This window comes from Crinia signifera, chromosome 2 (assembly GCF_055691185.1).
Source record: "Crinia signifera chromosome 2, ASM5569118v1, whole genome shotgun sequence".
Taxonomy (NCBI): Eukaryota; Metazoa; Chordata; class Amphibia; order Anura; family Myobatrachidae; genus Crinia; species Crinia signifera.
In genome coordinates this window covers 14,243,748-14,265,326 of record NC_139218.1, presented here as the reverse complement: position 1 = coordinate 14,265,326, position 21,579 = coordinate 14,243,748, and the positions used below count along the sequence as shown (strand labels likewise).

General features: G+C 47.6%; 1 protein-coding gene across 2 annotated transcripts in view; it reads right to left on the bottom strand.

Moving 5' to 3' along the window:
- Nucleotides 1-6,049: 6,049 nt before the first annotated feature.
- The window catches only part of CD247 (CD247 molecule), a 129,573-nt gene continuing 114,043 nt past the window's right edge, over nucleotides 6,050-21,579 (bottom strand). Inside the window, exons 4-8 of one of the 2 annotated variants that reach the window (XM_083170931.1) lie at nucleotides 21,368-21,430; nucleotides 18,820-18,858; nucleotides 16,009-16,062; nucleotides 8,703-8,744; nucleotides 6,050-6,458 (exon numbers count right to left, since the gene is read on the bottom strand). In XM_083170931.1, coding sequence (XP_083027057.1) covers nucleotides 6,399-6,458; nucleotides 8,703-8,744; nucleotides 16,009-16,062; nucleotides 18,820-18,858; nucleotides 21,368-21,430 — 258 coding nt within the window. In that variant the 3' untranslated portion in view covers nucleotides 6,050-6,398. The remainder of the gene's footprint in view (nucleotides 6,459-8,702; nucleotides 8,745-16,008; nucleotides 16,063-18,819; nucleotides 18,859-21,367; nucleotides 21,431-21,579) is intronic. The other variant, XM_083170932.1, reaches the window with a different exon arrangement.

Here is a 21,579-nt window from a genome sequence, read left to right as displayed (position 1 = left end):
ACACACCATCCACTGTACCCTACATTACACACCCCTCATTACACACCATCCACTGTACCCTACACTACACACCCCTCATTACACACCATCCACTGTTCTATACATTAAGCACCCCTCATTTACACACATCCACTGTACCCTACACTACACACCCCTCATTACACACCATCCACTGTACCCTACACTACACACCCCTCATTACACACATCCACTGTACCCTACACTACATATCCCATCATTGCACACCAACCACTGTGCCTTACACTGCACACCCCTCATTACACACCATCCACTGTACCCTACACTACACACCCCTCATTACACACCATCCACTGTACCCTACACTACACACCCCTCATTACACACCATCCACTGTGCCCTACACTAAAGACCCCTCATTACACACCATCCACTGTACCCTACACTAAACACCCCTCATTACACACCATCCACTGTACCCTACACTAAACACCCCTCATTACACACCATTCACTGTACTATACAATACACACCCCTCATTACACACCATTCACTGTACTATACAATACACACCCCTCATTACACACCATTCACTGTTCTATACACTGCACACCCCTCATTACACACATCCACTGTACCCTACACTACACACACCCCTCATTACACACCATTCACTGTTCTATACACTGCACACATCCACTGTACCCTACACTACACACCCCTCATTACACACCATCCACTGTACCCTACACTACACACACCCTCATTACACACCAACCACTGTACCCTACACTACGCACCCCTCATTACACACCATCCACTGTACCCTACACTACACTACACACACCCCTCTACACACATCCACTGTACCCTACACTACACACCCCTCATTACACACCATCCACTGTACCCTACACTACACACCAACCACTGTACCCTACACTACGCACCCCTCATTACACACCATCCACTGTACCCTACACTACACACACCCTCATTACACACCATCCACTGTACTATAAAATACACACACCCCTCATTACACACCATCCACTGTTCTATACACTAAGCACCCCTCATTACACACATCCACTGTATCCTACACTACACATCCCATCAGTACACACCATCCACTGTGCCCTACACTGCACACCCCATCATTACACACCATCCACTGTACCCTACATTACACACCCCTCATTACACACCATCCACTGTACCCTACACTACACACCACTCATTACACACCATCCACTGTACCCTACACTAAAGACCCCTCATTACACACCATCCACTGTACCCTACACTAAACACCCCTCATTACACACCATTCACTGTACCATACAATACACACCCCTCATTACACACCATTCACTGTACCATACAATACACACCCCTCATTACACGCCATCCACTGTACCCTACACTACACACCCCTCATTACACACCATCCACTGTACCCTACACTACACACCCCTCATTACACACCATCCACTGTACCCTACACTACACACCCCTCATTACACACCATCCACTGTACCCTACACTAAAGACCCCTCATTACACACCATCCACTGTACCCTACACTAAAGACCCCTCATTACACACCATCCACTGTACCCTACACTACACACCCCTCATTACACACCATTCACTGTACTATACAATACACACCCCTCATTACACACCATTCACTGTACTATACAATACACACCCCTCATTACACACCATTCACTGTACTATACAATACACACCCCTCATTACACACCATCCACTGTACCCTACACTACACACCCCTAATTACACAACATCCACTGTACTAGACAACACACACCCCTCATTACACAGTATCCACTGTACCCTATACTGCACACCCCCTCATTACACATCATCCACTGTACCCTACACTACTCACCCCATTATTACACACTGAGGGCGAAATGTAATAGGGTGCGATTTTTGGACATGTTCAAAAATCGCCCGAAATCGAACCTTTTAAAAATCAAATTTTTTTGCAGTGAATTGGCATATGTAATGAGATGTGAATTCGCGGCAAAAAAGTGCGATTTCGGGCGGTTTTTAGACTTGAAAATGTGCGCATTTTCAGTCATGAAATTTTGTGTTAAAAAAAATTGAGCCGGACCTGGTTCCCAAAAATACGGGGGACAAAAAGCGTAGGGGTCCAACGTATTTCTGAAACCAGACCCGGACTCTTGGACCGGTCCTGGTTCCAAAAATACTGGGGACAAAAAATCCCACACATTTTTTTTTACACAGGACCAATGATCTGTGCATGGTTCTGTCAAATTAGCCTGTCAGAACCTGGTCTATTTTTTTTTGGTAAGGTTTACCAAAAATCGCACAATATTACATTTGCGAGTTGTATACTTTATAATGGGTAAACATCTGGATGTGAATTTGAAGTGTGACTAAAAATCGCCACTTCAAAATGTGCGATTTCATGGCAAAAAATATGCGATTCGCACCCTATTACATATGCGGTTTTTGGAAAACATGCGATTTCAGACGTTTTTGACCAAAAATCGCACATGTCTAAAAAAATCCCACCCTATTACATTTCGCCCTGAATATGAAAAGCTGGGGTGATTCCAGTTCCCTGGGAATCCGCCTCCTCTTGTCAAGTGGCTCAAATTCTGCACTGGTATATAATATGATTACTAGAGCATATGATCATGCAGTGTAAGGGACAGAGCGGGGCTGCTGCACATGCCCAGTGGTAGCAACTTTTTATAAGTTTGATGTGTGTGTGGCTCAGTCTTAATTCAGTGCACTTGACCAGAGAGCAGCTGCCAGGAAGAAGAGACAGGAGCCTTACAATGAGTTAAGAGAATGTGATCTTAGAAAGTGCATTAACGGTTCTGCTATGTTTGTGTATTTATTTATTTATTATGGGATGTGTAACCTTTTCCTAACCACTTAAACCAGGGCTGGGCAACACCGGCCCTCCAGATGTTGATGAACTATACATCCCAGGATGCTTTGCATTAGTTTTGCTATGTGGCCATGCTGAAACTGATGCAAGGCATGCTGGGATGTGTAGTTCATAAACATCTGGAGGGACGGTGTTGTCCAGCCCTGACTTAGACCATTTATACTGTACTTAAGTGTTAGATATTATTACTGTATTCCATACACTATCCAATGTATAATAACAGCAATGTTTTACATTAATGTCCTTGGTCATTACTAGGTTCTTCTACTGCTCCCCCAGACTCCTGCTAATGTTCTGCAGTGGGAGACGATAGACAGCATTTGGAAACACCCCCTTCCCTTAGAAATAAAGAGTATGTTTTTGTTATTAGATCTAGTTATTTACAAACTGTTTTTTATTGTAAGTTAATTAGCATAAACAGATTTTATAACGATGACTGAAACCATTTGTAAAATGTAATTTAATGGCGATCTGTACAAACCCTATATTTCCTGATGCTAGAGATGATTAGATTAAGATCTACAAGGCCCAATTCTGAGGTGGGAGTGTGCAGCCTGGTAATACCAAGGTTTCCCCTCCATCTTCTGACTGGGAAGATCGCTGCCGGGTAATGTTATTCTCCCAGTGGCCGGCGTGGGATGTGGGATGAAGAAGAGAACTTCTGAAGGTGAGGAATTACAGCCTAATTAAGGAAATTGGAAACAGTGTTGCCAGGCCTAGGTTGGGGGGGGGGGGGGTGTGCGCTATAGGGTGGAACCCTGTATACTAAATAACATAGGGTACATGGCTTGGTGGGCAGAGTCACAAGGTCGTTTCTTGGTCGACACATGATGAAGGTTGACATGCAATAGCTTGACATGAGTTTTTCATTTGTTCCCCCCTCCCCCTCTCCCCCTGCAGACGGGGACTGGGGGCAGCCCAGCAGCTTACCCTGGTGCTGGGATGGCCCCCCAGTGCGATGATTGGCAGTCCCGGTGCACAATACACAGCCTCCCTTAAAGGACGATAAGGGTCCATTAAATTAAAAATATTTTCACTTTACAAAACGTTTGACAAACTGAAATGAATAAGCGACTCGTCGGCAGGGGACCGATTGTTTGCGACTGCGCCCACAGAGCACTCACACACACAAGTCCGGCAGCGGGTCAGGCAATTTGCATATGGGAATGCCCAGCGTTTCATGGGCGTTCCCATGCAAACTGCCCAGTGACATGGGTGCGGCCAGCTGACATCAGCTGCCCGCCCTGTCCATGCACAGGGCACCCGCAGATCTGAGCTGACCATTGAATGATTCCCCCCCCCCGCTCCCAAGGCTTTTGAATGGATGATTATGCAAATCACCCATTTGCATACCTGCGGGGGTCCGTGGGGGGTCGGTCGGTCGGTCGGCCGTGCAGGAAGCCTTGTGAGTCAACCAGAATAAGTGAATAAATGCATTTTGTGTTTAGATGTGGGTCCCATCCCCAGGATAAGGGGGGATCACTTAGCACATATCGTCATGTATGTAATATTTGTGCTGAATGGTTCCCACAGGGATCGACTGCATGTGGTACCGGTATACGATCATTATGTCGACACCTGAAATAGGTCGACATGGTTGGAAGGTCTACAAAAGCATTAGGTCCACAGTCATGAGGTTGACGTGGGTTTTTCCTTGCTGACTTGTGCCCACAGGTGGCATCTCATGCCCTACTATCCACTACGGTGTAAAGGGAGAACATAAAAGTGTGCCGAGCACAGCCGCTGGCCATGCGAGGGGACGCGGTGCACCAATACGGTCTCCATGTTGACATTTGGGACAAAAAAATTGAAAGAGTTTATGTGGGTAAAGCGTGCCGGGCGCCCCATATATTACATGTATGATCACATGCATGTTTTATGTGCCAGGCGATCCTCTCCCCCACACCGCATGTTTGGGGCTGCATCTGCTGCTGGATGTATTGTCCCCGGGATATCCAGAATACCATCTTGTAAATGTTCTTTGTACTAGCCGGCAAATGGAAGTCATCTGAAGGCAGATATTATCTTTATACCTCCCTGTAGGACAGAATCTTATGGGTTACCATAGGCAACTACCCTGCTTCTCTCTTCCAAAGGTTTGATGCATCTTTTCATTTCTGCATCATATCAGTGGTGCAGGTACGGGGGGGGGGGGGGGTGGAAAACCGCCCCACCCTGCCTGCTGAGAAGAGAGGGAATGGTTTTATTAAGCCCCGCCCATTGCTGCATTTTCACGGATCGATTTGAAGGGGTCAATTTGAAATAATTCCATCATTTGTGGATTGACGTGTGTGTAATCAATTTGTGACTTGTACGTGTGTGTGCACGTATATATATATATGTATATATATATATATCTCCATACAGATGGCGCAGCTTTAATTGAGCTGTTTCTTGCGATTCTATTGCCAATCGCTGCCCGACGCCATCCATCGGACAGAAGGGCAGGGCGTGCGCGCACAAGATGCTTGTTTGCCCCATTCTGTCGGAGGCTGTAGCAGCCCTCCGCCTGCTCTGCCCCAGCCTGCCCTCCCTCCCTGCCCTTCTCTCTGAAGTAGAGATGGGCAGGCAAGCCGCTCCTTGCTGATGGGGATGTGCGAGCCAGTGAGACGCTCGCCCGCCCCTGTCAGGTGATGCTGCCGTCAGCTGGCGTCTGCGCCATCTGTATACCACACACATGCTGTATAAACAGAAACATCCTGCGCTTGCCATTAAGCCTTATGCACCATCCTCCCTTTATAATATGTGCTACAAACGTTATCGGTGGTGCCACAAAACAAATAATCCACGTGTAAAACACTGCCTGATGACGTTCAGCGACTTCACCGGGCGACCCTGACGAACATGCGGTCACTGACAATATCGTCAGATTTGGCTGCCTATTCAGACGATGTGGAGAGTGAGAAAATAACAGCCAATCAGCTCCCAACTGCCATGTCAAAGGCTGTGTTTGAAAAATGCCAGTGAGGGGTGGGTTGGTACTTTATCATTTTCCGATTTAAACATCTATAAGGCTTAATCCATCTGCCCCTTGGTTCCATAGAAGGAGGGTGATGCTCATGTACAGTAAGTTCTGCTGACCGTTACATTATACAGTATTACAAATAAAAAACCAAACAGAATAAGCGTATGTTATATTAAGTTGAAATGAACAAAATAGCAAATCTTATGCGCAGAAGCCATTGTCTCTCGCTTACGGAACTCCCATCATTTTAATTTGTTGGATTCGTGTAATGCTGGCGGCAAAGTGCCGGATTCGCCTGCTGCCCGCGCGTCACCGGCAGCCGCTTGGACATCACGTGGAGCGGAGAACCAGTCTTTCCTCTCCATGTGCAGTCTGTTAAATGCCGTAAGGAAAGAAGCAGGTAAATGGCTGATGTATGGTTCAGAGAGTGTCCCGGTAAGAGATGTGGCCTCGTCAATTGCGCCAGTATCCAGCATGTCATCCACGCCGCTCACTGCACACTCAGTGCATTGGCTGCAGCTGCAGAACGTTGTATGTATCTCGCTGGGCACCGCTTAAGCCCTGCGGACAAAAAAATAAAGAATAACAATTAAAGAAATGTTACTCAAAGGCGGCAAATAATACTGTAATATTTGGGGGTCAAAGAAAATAAACGTCTGAGAACATTGGGCCTAATTAAGAGCTCATCATGGGACAAATTTGTTCTCAAAATGGGCAAAACCGTGCTGCACTGCAGATGGGGCAGATGTAACATGTGCAGAGAGAGTTGGATTGGCCTTAGATGCAATCACCCTACAGCCCGCAGAGACTTGGTTATTGCCCATCTTTGTGCCCAGAATCAACACACACACACACTCACACACACATATATATATTGTGCAGGCACTGATTTTGCAGCCCTTCTTCCTCTCCTGCCCTTACACTCAAAATCTTACGAAGATGGGCGTTCTATTGAAGATGGGATGATAGCAACCGATCAGATTCTATTTTCTTCTATAAGCTGCTAAATAAGTACAGTAGAATGATCGGTTGCTATGCAACCCATCTTCAATAGAACCATCTTAGTAAATTTACCTCTCAGTATATAATTACTACATGCAAAAGCAGTCAGTATTTACCCTGCATGCAGAAAGTGAAATGTAGTCACACCCCTTGCATCCAGTGACGATGTGCAAAATTAGAATCTGGAAAACCATCTTGTGCTGCATGGAAAATGTACCACCCACGTGAGGTTGGCGCAGATGAAAATGGATGTACCATGGCAGATATCAGTCCGTCCCCCCCACCTTCTCTCCCTTGCTTCCCCCTCTCAGCCCCTCTCTCTTCCTCCCCCTCTCAGCCCCTCTCTCTTCCTCCCCCTCTCTCTCTTTCTCTCCATCTTCCCCCCTCTCTATCTCTGCTCTCCTTCTCTCTCCCTCGTTCCACTTCCTTCTCTCTGCTTTCCCTCTCCCCTTTTTTTCTCCCTCTCCCCTTCTCTATCTGCCCCCCCTCTCTCTACACCCATCTATCTCTCTCTCTGCTCTCCCCCCCTCTCTCTCTCCCTTACTCCCCTCTCTCTTTCTCTGCTCTCCCTTTCGCTTTCTCCCCACCTTTCTCTCTCCCATCCCTCTCTCTTTTTCCTCTCTCGGCTCTATCTATGCTCTCCCCCTCTCCTCCCCCACCTCTCTCTCCCACCTCTTCCTCCTCTCCTCCCCCACCTCTCTCTGCTCTCCTCTCTCTCCTTCCTATATCTCTCCCTCTCTCCCCCCTCTCTCTGCTCACGCTATCCCCCTCTCTTCCTCTCCCACTCTCTCTGCTCTCTCTCCTACCTCTACCTCCTCCCCCCCACCTCTATCTGCTCTCCTTCTCTTTCTCTCTTTCCTATCTCTCTCCCTCTCTTCTTGCTCTCTATCCCCCCTCTCTGCTCTCCCTCTCTCTCCTTCCTCCCTCTTTCTCTCCCTTCCTCTTTCTCTTCCCCTCTTTCTCTTCCCCTCTCTCTCCTTCCTCCCTCTTTGTCTCCATTCCTTTTTCCTTTCCCCCTCTCTCTCCCTGTGCTCTTCTTTCCTGCTCTCTCTCCACCCGCTTCCCCCTCTCCTGACTCTCCCTATCCCCCCTCCCTCGCTCTCTCCTCCGCTTTTCTCTCCCCCCTCTTACCCCCCCTCCTATCTGCCCCCCTCTCTCCATCTTCCTCCCCCTCTCTCTGCTCTCCCTCTCTATCTATGCTCTCCCCTTTCTCCCTCCTCACCTCTCCCCCCACCTCTTTCTGTCCCTCTCTCCCTCTTTATCTGCTCTCCCTCTCTCTCTCTCCTTCCTCTCTTCCTCCCTCTTTCTCTCTCTTCCTCTTTCTCTTCCCCCTCTCTCTCCAAAACAAATGCCTAAAAATGTGGCCTCTGGGTTATTTGAGACGGTGGCGACATTCACATGGACTGGAATGTGTTCGCTTTCTCCCGTTCTATTAAGCAATGCTCCCTGGACCAATACGAGTGGTCAGAATCTGCTCGGCGAGTACCTAAAAGCCGGCAGATGGAACAGATAAACTCAGTCATTAGAAAAGGCAACGGCGCCTTTTGTTAAGCTGCAAACCCCAATCTTTCCCAGATATTTCCCAATAGCGGTAACCCGGGATCCATTCATAAATAATTGGGTGCTTTGAAAACACTGTTGCCAACAATTCGTTTAATGCAGCCCAGGTGGGAAATCCAGAAGAGTTTCACGCAGTGGAATAGCTCTGGTGGGAAATAAATAAATCTCGGGGGTCTGCAGCCTGTGAGATCAAATAGACATAGACAGATTTGGGGTGTTATATATCTCAGATTGGGGTGTTACCTGGTAGAGGGTTTCGTTTCCTCTCCCCGGTTTTCTTGGCTGCTGTAAATACAAAATATAGAAAAAAAATTATTAATTGTCATTTTGCAAATCAGAGGATACAGTGATTAGTAAGTAAGGATCTAATGACGTCTCCCTGGGTCGGGGAAGGGGTTGAGGAGACATCTTCGGGTGATGCTGTTATCTGTTACACCGCTCTAATGCGCTGTCTGCCGAGAGGACCATTTCTCAGCCTGTCTCACCGAAGGGGTTTGAGAGGAGAAAAACGTTATTATTATTTTTTACTTGTCACTTTCTTTTTTTATTATTCCACACTCCGCTCCCTCCCCAGATAGTTGTACATTGCAATAAAAGTCTTCGCGCTCAGCCTCTCTGCGCCAGCCAGATATAAAGAACGGCCTTCTGGATCTGCTCGGTGCCATTTCTCTTTATTTTATAAATATATACGGGCAAACTATCCGACATTATCAGAATAAATACGTCACCCGCGGGGGACCTGTCTCAGGTTTTTTATTCCGTGTTCTGTTGGAACGTTGCACATAAAGGGCCCAGTAATGGACAAGAGCATTATTCTTTGTTATAATCTACAAAGGGGAAGGATCACAGTATTTGTCTAATGCAGTGTGGGTGCTGCTGCAAATAAAGATTGTGTCTGCAAATGGGCTTCATTAATAAATGCTACTGTCCCTCTGCCCTGTGGGATGACGGCAGTCAAAATACCAACGCTGGAATCCCAACTCGCAGTCGGAAGACCGGAGTCATTGGAGATGCCACCGCCAGATCCCAACTGCCAATTGGATGTGGTTTGGGGGGTTAGGGCATACCATTCAATGTCCCGCCTGCCGAGTACCGAAAAGGAGGCGTGTCTGTGAGAAACAGCCGTGAATCGTCGAGATACGGCCATGAGCTCAACAATCCACCGCCGCTCTCGGCAGAACGGCCAGACTGCTTTCAAAGTCAGGTCCGTTCTGCCGAGATGCCTGTTTAATGCTGTCAGGAAAGACAGGCCCCCGCTGCTTTTTCCCTCATTGGAAATAGTGGGAGGGGATTGAATACCCCCCTTAGTCTACATTTGGGGGAGATTTATCAAATCTTGGATAGATAGAGGGCCAGATACATCAAGTTTCAAAAAGTGCTAAAATGGAGAGTTATAAACAACCAATCAGCTCCTAACAGTCATTTTTCAAACCCAATCTGTGACAGGTAGCAACTGATTGGCTGGTTGTTTATTACTCTCCATTTTATAACTTTTTAAAGCTTGATATATTCTGGCCCTTAATAATGTACATAAGTATGTAACAAATTATCTTGTATTGTGTTTAAAAACAATGATATTGTATTCTAGTGCAATTGTCTGCGGGGAGACGTCTCTGCGGGGAGACTCACTGAGCGCAGTCACTGCGGAGGGACTTCTTGAACTCCTGGTATAATACAAAAGTGTGAACTATTATATATTAATGTCAGAAATATAGCCCTCACTAAGGCAATAGGAACGCATCCAGGACACGGCCACGGGGACAGAATTTTGCAGTGTTTTGATGTGTGTCAGCATGTCAACTTCACGATTGATGACTCCCAGAGCAGAGAGATGAGCTCCAGCCCCATACTGAGGACAAAAATACTCTGAAATTTATTGATCCAAGTTTTTGGCTGGACCAGTATGGGTTCTCCTGAGGAAACCTGATGACACAGAGCGATTTGTAAGACGATTTTCATTATATATATTCTTTGTCCAAACCACAGCGGCTCCGACAGACACTGTTACAAATGTACACACGGACAGGAAAAAAATACATTTTTATTTTATTTTGTCTTCTGTATCCAGAATTTGTTTTAGTCCTATTTATCATCGGAGCCGGCTGGGGTGAGAGTTCTTGAGGGGAATTACACTTTAACCATTCACAATATGGGAAACCGATGTGTATTATATACACATCAAACATATACAATGCATTTACAGTCTATTCCTATGAACACGCCCATTCATTATATATATATATATATATATATATATATATATATATATATATATATATATATATATATATATATATATATATAGGGCCTAATATTCAGCAAACTCCAAAAATGGTATGTTGGCCTGGGATATAAATGTGATTATTCACGCAGCGCCTTTGTATAAGATTGTTGTCGGTCATCCAGGTCTTGGCTTGATGTCACGTAGTCATCTACAAGCAGCATTACTACTGACTGAGTGCCCCCACCCCACCCCCCTAGAGGAGCCCTGTGGCATAATCTGAATTGGAGGCCACTGTCATGTGGTATAATATGAATGGGAGGCTACTGTAGTGTGGTATAATATCTACTGGAAGCCACTGTAATGTGGTATAATATGAACTGGGAGGCCACTGTAATGTGGTATAATATGAACTGGGAGACCACTGTCATGTGGTATAATATGAACTGGGAGGCCCCTGTCATGTGGTATAATATGAACTGGGAGGCCACTGTCATGTGCCATAATCTGATTTATTCATTGTAATGTGGTGGACACTATAGTTACATACTAAGTGCTGTAAAGTGTGATCATGTGAATTGGAGATACTGTATATACTGGTGGTCCTACATTGTGACGGTGTCGTATAGCTCACAGACAATGGGCCTGATACCTGATCGCTGGGCTGCAAATCTCCAGAGACCATGTGTCAAATAGAAATCCTGATGACGTCAGTGGCCCTCCCAACTGTGTTCTCTGGGGTACCCCCCGGAAAATGCCGCCATGCTGCCAACAAAGGCTGTCAGTTGTCCATCAGCCAGTGTACGGCCTGCGATCACACGGAGGTCTTGCGCAGGTGCACCGTGGACCATGGGAATGATATCTATCCAATTACTATAAGTAATGCTTTGTACAAACACCATGTCTGTGCTGTATGTAGTGCGCAGGTTGGTATCTTCTGTACCATTACCGCTGATTCCTACCAGTGTGTGCCCTGCCGCCCCGTCGGGAAATGCTATAACATTAGAATAACACACACAACATGCAGGGTACATAACCTGTGGCTCTCTGGCTGTTGTGCAACTACAAGTCCCAGCATTCCCTACCATAACTAAAGACTGTCTTCCACTGCTCTTGTAAGAGAAGAGAGAGACCCCATTCCTAATGTGTTGCACCTGCTGCCAGAACGCCGAGCCTTCCGCTGACCGTGTACTTACAGAGGAACAGCCGTGGAACACGTCTCATTTCCTGAGCTGGAAGAAGCCGACGAGAGACATGTTATAGTCTGTGCCTACTGTGCCACCTGGTGTCTTACTGTACATACAGCAAGCGGGACGCCAGCTCTGCCCGGACGTTGCAGAGGAGGAAACTGTCTGCTTTATTATTCATTACTGACATCGGAATCCTCTGCTTCAATTCAACTTTGTTAGTCCTTGAATACGACCTTATTTTATTGGGTCAACAATAAACATGCATTGTGTCGACCACTGATGGTCGACATGCATCAATGTCGACACATCTGAAGGTCAACATGGGGTTAGGATCGACGGGGACATTAGGTAGACAGAGACATTTGGTCGACTGATGCATTAGGTCGACATGGGCTAGGTCTACACTCAAAAGTTGACATGGACACTAAAAAATTGCACTGCGTCCCCTCGCATGGCTCGCTGCGCTTCAGCTGTCCACTCAAAAAAGAAAAACCCCATGTCGACGTTCAGGCGTGTCGACCTTAATTCATGTTGATCTTTAGTGGTCTAACCAATGCATGTTGACCATACTATTGTCGACCTAACGACTGTACACCATTGTATTGGAGGATGAGGCCCATGTGCAGCCTCCTCTGTTCAGGCCCCTCCTCTCTGCAGACCCAGTGTGACACTAGAGCGCTCACACTCTATTGCGCATACACAGACCTCCGTAAAAATGGCGCGGCTGCCATTTTTCCAGTGTTTCCAGCAGCACCTCTCAGGGGCAAACACAGGATTTTCAGAAGGGGGTTTCCTGAGAGGGGCGGAGCAAAGCACGGAGTTGGACACTTAGGTGAACCAGTATATGCCGGGTCAGTTAAAGTATTATAGATAGACCAAATGTATATAAATAATAATAATATATACACACACACACACACATATATATAACAGCAGCAGTGTAGACCCCTGGGCATAGCAATGTATTGGGGCCCCTACCTATCCTCCAGCGGTAGGGGTGGAGGGTGCTATGAGCGGAAGCTTTGATGTCCCGCGGGTGGTAGGGGGTATTATATCAACCGCTCAGCATGTAGGGCCTGGATCAGTAATTTCCACTAATTACCCCTTTACTGCACATGGTGGGAGATGGAGTGGGAGAAGGTGGCATTGGGTTAAATAAAGGGGCCCTAATACATAACTTTTAGGGTGGTAGAGGATGTTTAATACACAGAGGAGGGGTGTATAGAGGAGTGGGCTTATTATCCATAATTTTCTGGTGGGAGGACAGCTTGCTTGACTGCAGATATCTCCAGTTCCCAGAAATAGATTTCTTAGATTTTAATGGAATTAGAGAATCCCACCTACCAAATGGTACTGGGGACTAGGAGATCAGAGTTCAGGAGGCAGAGCAATCTGCCAACGAGAATATAAAACTATATACCAGGTGTGTGGAGCTGGAGCAGTAACCAGCTGCTGGAAGGCTGATATCTCTGGTTCTGGGAACAGTAGAGAGAAGCTACTAGTGTTCCTCAAAGGGGAAGAGTCCCAGCTTTTGGAATATACCCCAGGGTTGCCGGGAGTCTCAGTGAAATCGGGTCCCCCTCCCGGCCCCCGGAAGGGTGGGCAACCCTCCCGGAATCTGGGGGAGCCCCCTGAATCGCGGCATGTAAATGCCTCAATCGTGTCATTTTAGCCCCGCCCCCTCCATGGAGATCAGTCATTTCTCCTATTTTTCCGTAATGGGGGCGGGCTTAATGACATCACAGTCAAGCACCCCCCACCCGATCATGGATAAGGAAAGTCTCCTCTCTGGGCTTCTCCTGGGGAGGAACATTTAAAAGTCAGCAACCCTGATATACCCAGGGCAGGCGACAGGGGGGGTCAAGGGGGACAAGTGTGACGGGCCTCAGTGATCCGATGGGCCCCAGAGCCTCCATGCCCAAACACGGCCACAGCCTTTACTAACTGGCCTGTCAGTGACCCTCATGGCCCGGCCGTCTACTGTGCACCATCTGTGTGTGGCTGAGTCTGACTGACTCACAGTGTGCCACTGCTGTCTACTGTGTGTGCGCCCTGCTGCTCGGTGCTCAGCCATCTACTCTGTGTGTGCATACCGCCTGGGGCCGCAGTTGCACAGACGTACCCGCTGCTGGCACTGTGGCCTCAGTCTCTGGCTCCTGTACTTGGCATTATTTTGTAAAAGTGACAGGCCAGCAGTAGCCGGGAGTCAGCAGGAAGCAGCAGACAGGAGCCAGCAGGAAGCAGCAGCCAGGAGCCAGGCCAGCAGGACTGAGAATGAGAGAAGTCTGCACCTGAAAACAGGATCTGGAGAAGCAAAAGGTTATGAGGCTCATCCAGAAGAGGGATGTGTGGATTTGAGATTAGGTGGGGGGCCCCAGAAATATCATTGTACAGGGCCCCAAGATTTCTGTTGCCAGCCCTGGATATACCCTCAGAAAAACTCGAAGTCAGACAGAACCTGTAATATCTGACTGAGAATAGCAATTAACAGGTTTGGATGGGGACCACTGATTTGAAGTCAGATATCTCCGGTTCCCCAGGGTCGATTTTTTAAATTCTTGTACCCATGGAAAAAGGGGACCCTCAGCTTTCAGTCTAGGGCCCTTCTGGGTACCACTGCCTCTGCCTTCATCACGGGACTCCGGGGGGGAATTATTAAACACTGGATGCAGAGTGTGTGGTGTGGGCGCCCTTAATCGCAGGTGCAAATGTAATAACCCCCGGTATCACTTCCCTAAGTTGCCATGTGTGCTGGGTGTAAGTCTCAGTATGTTATCAGTATATGTATGTAGTGGCGTTAAGAGGGGGGAATCCCTCTCCCTCTTCCCCCATTGCAGGGAGCCGGTCATTGGGGAGAGTGAGGACAGGCTGCTACTGCCGCCGCAACACAGCCTCTTTCCCCAGCCTAGCACGCGCTTCTCGTGCCGTGTTCTGAGCGAGGGGAGAGGGGCAGAGGCAGCCTGTCCTCTCTCTCCCTCAGTTTTTTTTTATTTTTTATTAATATGGCTGTAGCCACCACCACCCGCCCTTTGGCCACACTCCCTCCATTTTAGCAGGGGCCAGCCGGCCTGTCGGCGTACCGGTGTGTATGTGCAATTCTCATGCCCATTCTCTATACTGGTATACAGTATTATGTACAAAGCTGCACATGGCTCCTAAATATAGTATTCACATCAGTGCAGCATCTAGAACATGTGCAGGGTGCGCAGTACATATGGACCCACAACCCCACACGACCTGCTCCCATACACTTTGACAGCTGGGAATATGGTTTATACACCACTGCTGAGCAGTACAGTGAGAAAGGCTCCCGACCTCGCATCGCCGGACAGCGCTGCTGCTGCGCGTGGGAGGTTTGGTATTATAACGCATTGCCATTACTCAAATCACTGGGGAAATGGGGCCTAATTCAGACCTGATCCCAGAGAAAATTTGTTCTCAAAGTGGGCAAAATCATGCTGCACTGCAGGTGGGGCAGATGTAACATGTGCAGAGGGGGTTAGATTTGGGTGGGGTGCGTTCAAACTGAAATCTAAATGTAAGAATAATGCAGCCAGTATTTGCCCCGCACAGAAACAAAACAGGCCTTAGGTCGACACGTAAAATAGGTTAGATCGACAATGGGAAGGTCGACAGTCAAAAGGTCAACATGTGTTTTTTTGAGCCGACACATGCCGACAGGTGGTATTTCATGCCCTACCATCCACTATGGCGTGGTGGGAGAATAAAATAGTGTGCCCGAAGCATGGCGAGCGGACGCAGTACACTTTGACGGTGTCCATGTCGACTGTGTCGACATTCGGGACATAAAATGTGAAAACTCATGTTGACCTTTTTGGCTGTTGACCTACCAATTGTCGATCGAATGCTTGTGTTGAGCTTCACACCCTGTCGGCCTTACACATGTTGACCTATTTCAGGTGTCAACCTAAGGCCTGTTGGCCTTCAGTGCTCCACCCAATGCAGTCGACGTAAAGTTGGTCAACCCAACGACCATACCAATAAAATTGTCCAATGTAGCAGGGTCTGTAGTTGGGGAACGGGAGGAGACGGCGTCGTCCCCTCAATGCTGAGGCAGATGAAGTATATACGTCTGTATATATCATGCTGCATATGAATACAGGCACAAACCACTGACCTTTTTTACGTTAATATCGCTGTATGATTCATTCATCTTGTCCCTCTGAAGATCCTAAAATAGTACACATACAAATATTCATTGCAGAACTTTAATGGGTCTTATGTATATTAATCAGAACACAATGGGGAGCTTAACGGCACATTTTGTGGGGCACACCAAACATGGCTACTTTCAGTACACAATTTTCTGTACACAATTAAAGCAACAGAACATGGGCATTTGTTATCTATCAGATGGACATTTGCGCACACACGTGACGGCAGCAGCCACTGTAACACCATAACAGCACGGCCACAGAGATTCCTCATACAGCGTATACACAGCGCTTCCTCATACGGCGTATACACAGAGCTTCCTCATACAGCGTATACACAGAGCTTCCTCATACAGCGTACACACAGAGCTTCCTCATACAGCGTATACACAGCGCTTCCTCATACGGCGTATACACAGAGCTTCCTCATACAGCATACAAACAGAGCTTCCTCATGCAGCGTACACACAGAGCTTCCTCATACAGCGTACAAACAGAGCTTCCTCATACATCGTATACACACAGAGCTTCCTCATACAGCGTATACACAGAGCTTCCTCATACAGCGTATACACAGATCTACCTCATACAGTGTACACACAGAGCTACCTCATACAGCGTTCACACAGATCTACTTCATACATTGTGCACACAGAGCTACCTCATACAGCGTATACACAGATCTACCTCATACAGCGTACAAACAGAGCTTCCTCATACAGCGTATACACAGAGCTTCCTCATACAGCGTACAAACAGAGCTTCCTCATACAGCGTATACACAGAGCTTCCTCATACAGCATATACACAGAGCTTCCACATACAGAATATACACAGAGCTTCCTCATACAGCGTATACGCAGAGCTTCCTCATACAGCGTATACACAGAGCTTCCACATACAGCGTACAAACAGAGCTTCCTCATACAGCGTACAAACAGAGCTTCCTCATACATTGTGCACACAGAGCTACCTCATACAGCGTATACACAGATCTACCTCATACAGCGTATACGCAGAGCTTCCTCATACAGCGTACACACAGAGCTTCCTCATACAGCGTACACACAGAGCTTCCTCATACAGCGTGCACACAGAGCTACCGAATACAGCGTATACACAGATCTACCTCATACAGCGTATACACAGAGCTTCCTCATACAGCATATACGCAGAGCTTCCACATACAGCGTATACGCAGAGCTTCCTCATACAGCGTATACACAGAGCTTCCTCATACAGCGTACAAACAGAGCTTCCTCATACAGCGTACAAACAGAGCTTCCTCATACATTGTGCACACAGAGCTACCTCATACAACGTATACACAGATCTACCTCATACAGCGTATACGCAGAGCTTCCTCATACAGCGTGCACACAGAGCTTCCTCATACAGCGTGAACACAGAGCTTCCTCATACAGCGTACACACAGAGCTTCCTCATACAGCGTACACACAGAGCTTCCTCATACAGCGTACACACAGAGCTTCCTCATACAGCATATACACAGAGGTTCCTCATACAGCGTATACACAGATCTACCTCATACAGCGTACACACAGAGCTTCCTCATACAGCGTACACACAGAGCTTCCTCATACAGCTTATACACAGAGCTTCCACATACAGCATACAAACAGAGCTTCCTCATACAGCGTACAAACGGATTCAGTATGAAATCCCGGCGGTCGGGATCCCGGTGTTCAAAATCCCGACGCCGGAATCCCGACCGCCGAAATTCCGACAAGGGGGGGACGTGAATCACCCCCCCTTGCGGGCCCGGCGCCTCGCTATGCTCGGCACGCTAATTTATTCTCCCTCCAGGGGTGTCGTGGACACCCACGGAGGGAGAAAATGTCGGCATTTCGGCGGTCGGGATTCCAGCGTCGGGATTCTGAACGCCGGGATCCCGACCACCAGGATTTAAACTGCATCCCGTACAAACAGAGCTTCCTCATACATTGTGCACACAGAGCTACCTCATACAGCGTATACACAGATCTACCTCATACAGCGTATACGCAGAGCTTCCTCATACAGCGTACACACAGAGCTTCCTCATACAGCGTACACACAGAGCTTCCTCATACAGCGTATACACAGAGCTTCCTCATACAGCGTACACACAGAGCTTCCTCATACAGTGTACACACAGAGCTTCCTCATACAGCGTACACACAGAGCTTCCTCATACAGCGTACACACAGAGCTACCTCATACAGCGTACACACAGAGCTTCCTCATACAGCGTACACACAGAGCTTCCTCATACAGCGTACACACAGAGCTTCCTCATACAGCGTACACACAGAGCTTCCTCATACAGCGTACACACAGAGCTTCCTCATACAGCGTACACACAGAGCTTCCTCATACAGCGTATACACAGAGCTTCCTCATACAGCGTACACACAGAGCTTCCTCATACAGTGTACACACAGAGCTTCCTCATACAGCATACACACAGAGCTTCCTCATACAGCGTACACACAGAGCTTCCTCATACAGCGTACACACACAGCTTTCTCATACAGCGTACACACAGAGCTTCCTCATACAGCGTACACACAGAGCTTCCTCATACAGCGTACACACAGAGCTTCCTCATACAGCGTACACACAGAGCTTCCTCATACAGCGTACACACAGAGCTTCCTCATACAGCGTACACACAGAGCTTCCTCATTCAGCGTACACACAGAGCTTCCTCATACAGCGTATACACAATTCCTATGTCACTATTCGCTCCTCTCCTACCGGCTGACACTTACATGGTAGACAGAGTTCTCCTGGACCTTCGCGTTCTGTGGCTGAGAGAAGAGACAATTAGGAATAAGTATATTATACATAAATAAAACACGTGTAGATGTATTAAAAAGCACCAGTGCATCACAGTGACCTGCAAGCTTGTTGCCCGAGCCTTAGCGTGTCACATGGCCATGATTCTAGAATCAGCTCCGTAGACATCTGTAGGACATTGGGTATCCGGACTGATCATAGACTGACTCATGGTCGACCACTAATGGTAGACAGCCACAAGGTCAACAGGGTCAAAAGGTAGACAGTCAAAAGGTCGACAGGGTTTAAAGGTCGACACACAATAGGTCGACAGTGTTGAAAGTTCGACATGGTCAAAAGGTCAACATGAACAAAGTCGCCATGAAAAAGCTCGACATGCATTTTTTACAAAATTTTCAGCCGACATGTGCCGACGGGCGGTATTTCATGCCCTACCATCCACTAGGGCATGGAGGGAGAATAAAATAGTGTGCCGAGTGCAATGAGGCACCGAGCCCGAAGCATGGCGAGTGCAGCAAGCCATGCGAGGGGACACAGTACACTTAGACAGTGTCCATGTCGACTTATGTCAACATAGACACCCTAAAAACATTAAAAACTCATGTAGACCTTTTTCTATGTTGACCTTTTGTCTGTTGGCCTTTTGACGATGTCAACCTTTTTCAAGTCGTCCTTTAAACCATGTCGACCTTTTGAACCATGTCAACCATGTGACTGTCTACCATGAGTCAGTCTATGTTTTATACCATAACCAGGACATTGCGCCTGACTCTGATGTAGGTGGTCGCACAGCAGCAGGGAAGCAGCGGGGTATACAGCACCCCAAACATTCTAATGCTGCTGAAGGCGTCTGTGGGAAATAAGTGCAAAGAAGACAGCACGGGAGGTGGTGCCGCGGCAGCCCTGCAAACAAACCTGCCCGGCCTAGCAGGTGCCACCCGTAGGCTTATGCCTCACTTGCCTATTGGGAAATTGGGCACTGCGCATGCGCCGATGTTGGTCTCCGCATGTGCAAGTGGTCAGCACAGGAGAAGGATCCTATGGATCTCTCTGCCCAAAAAGGTAGCTAGTCCATTGGCTACAGTGACTGTCATGTAAACATGGTATTAGATGCCTGGGCTTGATAAATCTGACAGCTTCACAGCCTCCTTCTGTTGACTATGTAAGGACTACGGCATGGCACATTGGGGTTATTTTCAGTATTTGTTCTATGGGATGTTTTCATGCACAGGGACAGTGATGTCACAGCAGCTCAAATGACTGCATGCTCATCTGTTTGACCTGCACTAGATACCATCAAATCACTGTTCTAAGGGGCCTTCAGTCATCTGGGGGGAGCAGGGCCATAAGGAGGGCGGTGTGGCCAATGGGGTCACACAGAGCACGGGATACCCTGGTGGTGGAACTGGTGGTTTGCCATGCATCCGATGCATTGTATGTTACTCTAGAAGTGTGTCAAACAATGAGGCCCTGTGTTTTAATGTTTGAAGTTTATTGGTCCTATGGGGTAATCTGGAAAACATGGTTAGATTAATGTGTACATCTGAGAGAGGAAAAACCTCTCAGCATGGATGTGTACCTCATTGCGGCCCCAGATAGACTTGCACATTTGTATTTTGTGTATGTAGAAGCTGCGGCCTTTGCTGGGAATACATCAGTTAGTGAGAGTAACGTCTGTAAATCCCTGCTCCTATCTTCTGCAAAGTACAAAGCCGCCTCTGCATTTCAAAGCCTGAAGAAGCTTTTTGTTGTTTGTTTTCCAGTGTGGCTGCGGCTGTGTGACGCGTTCGCCTCCACGTCTCGCCATCACTTCAGTTCTGCTCCTGCACCCAGACGAGGGAGGGAGGGAGGGAGAGCCTGCCCGCTCTTTCATACATTGTGGCATGGACGCAATGGGAATCAGATGGCTGATAGCAATCTCCCCTGAGGTTAAGAACAACCTCCGCTACAGCCGCCCTTGCTATCTGCTTTGTATCTGGCTGCAGCAAATATCGGCCAATTAAAGGCGTTCACACAATGTGATGTACAAGTGCGCGGCAATTGTTCAACATCCATCTAGGATATACTGTACTCAGGGAACTTGCAGAAATGGGCAGTGTGATAAACAAGTAAAAGGCAAAAATGTCTGCTCTAAGCCCATGGAAATCGCTCTGGTTTGCCTCTTCATGCGTAAATATGCGCTTGTGCAGATCCCCAAATGTCGGAACAGGGCCAAATTCGCCCCGTTCTGAGTGATGCAGAATCAGGGCCATAATTGCAGTCATTTAACCCTCCAATGATAACTAAGCCTCTGAGCGGTCTGCTCTGTTGAATACAGACTTGCAGTCACCCCCTTTCGGCCTACATCCCGAAGGCCGGTCAAAGGGAGGAGATGCCAGTGTTCACCGCCGGACCAGCAGAGAAGTACCCCACATGTACGAATATGGTCTTATGGCAAGACACTGATACCAGGCGTCATGTGTAAGAGCGCCAATTATAATGACATAATACAAGTCAGACGCTGATACAATGACCACCTACCCCTCTCTTTCCTCTTGTCTGTGCATTCGTACCAAGGTTCAGCCCATCACCATACTTGAGATCCTGAAAATAGAAACCACTTGGAGTGCTAATACACAAAGAGGGGTCATTCATTGTATGGGCCGAACCCATGTCCACGAGACGGCAGCCTGTGAATCCACTAGGAACATGTAGGAATGTCAGTGATGTCACTAGATACTAGTGAATTGATA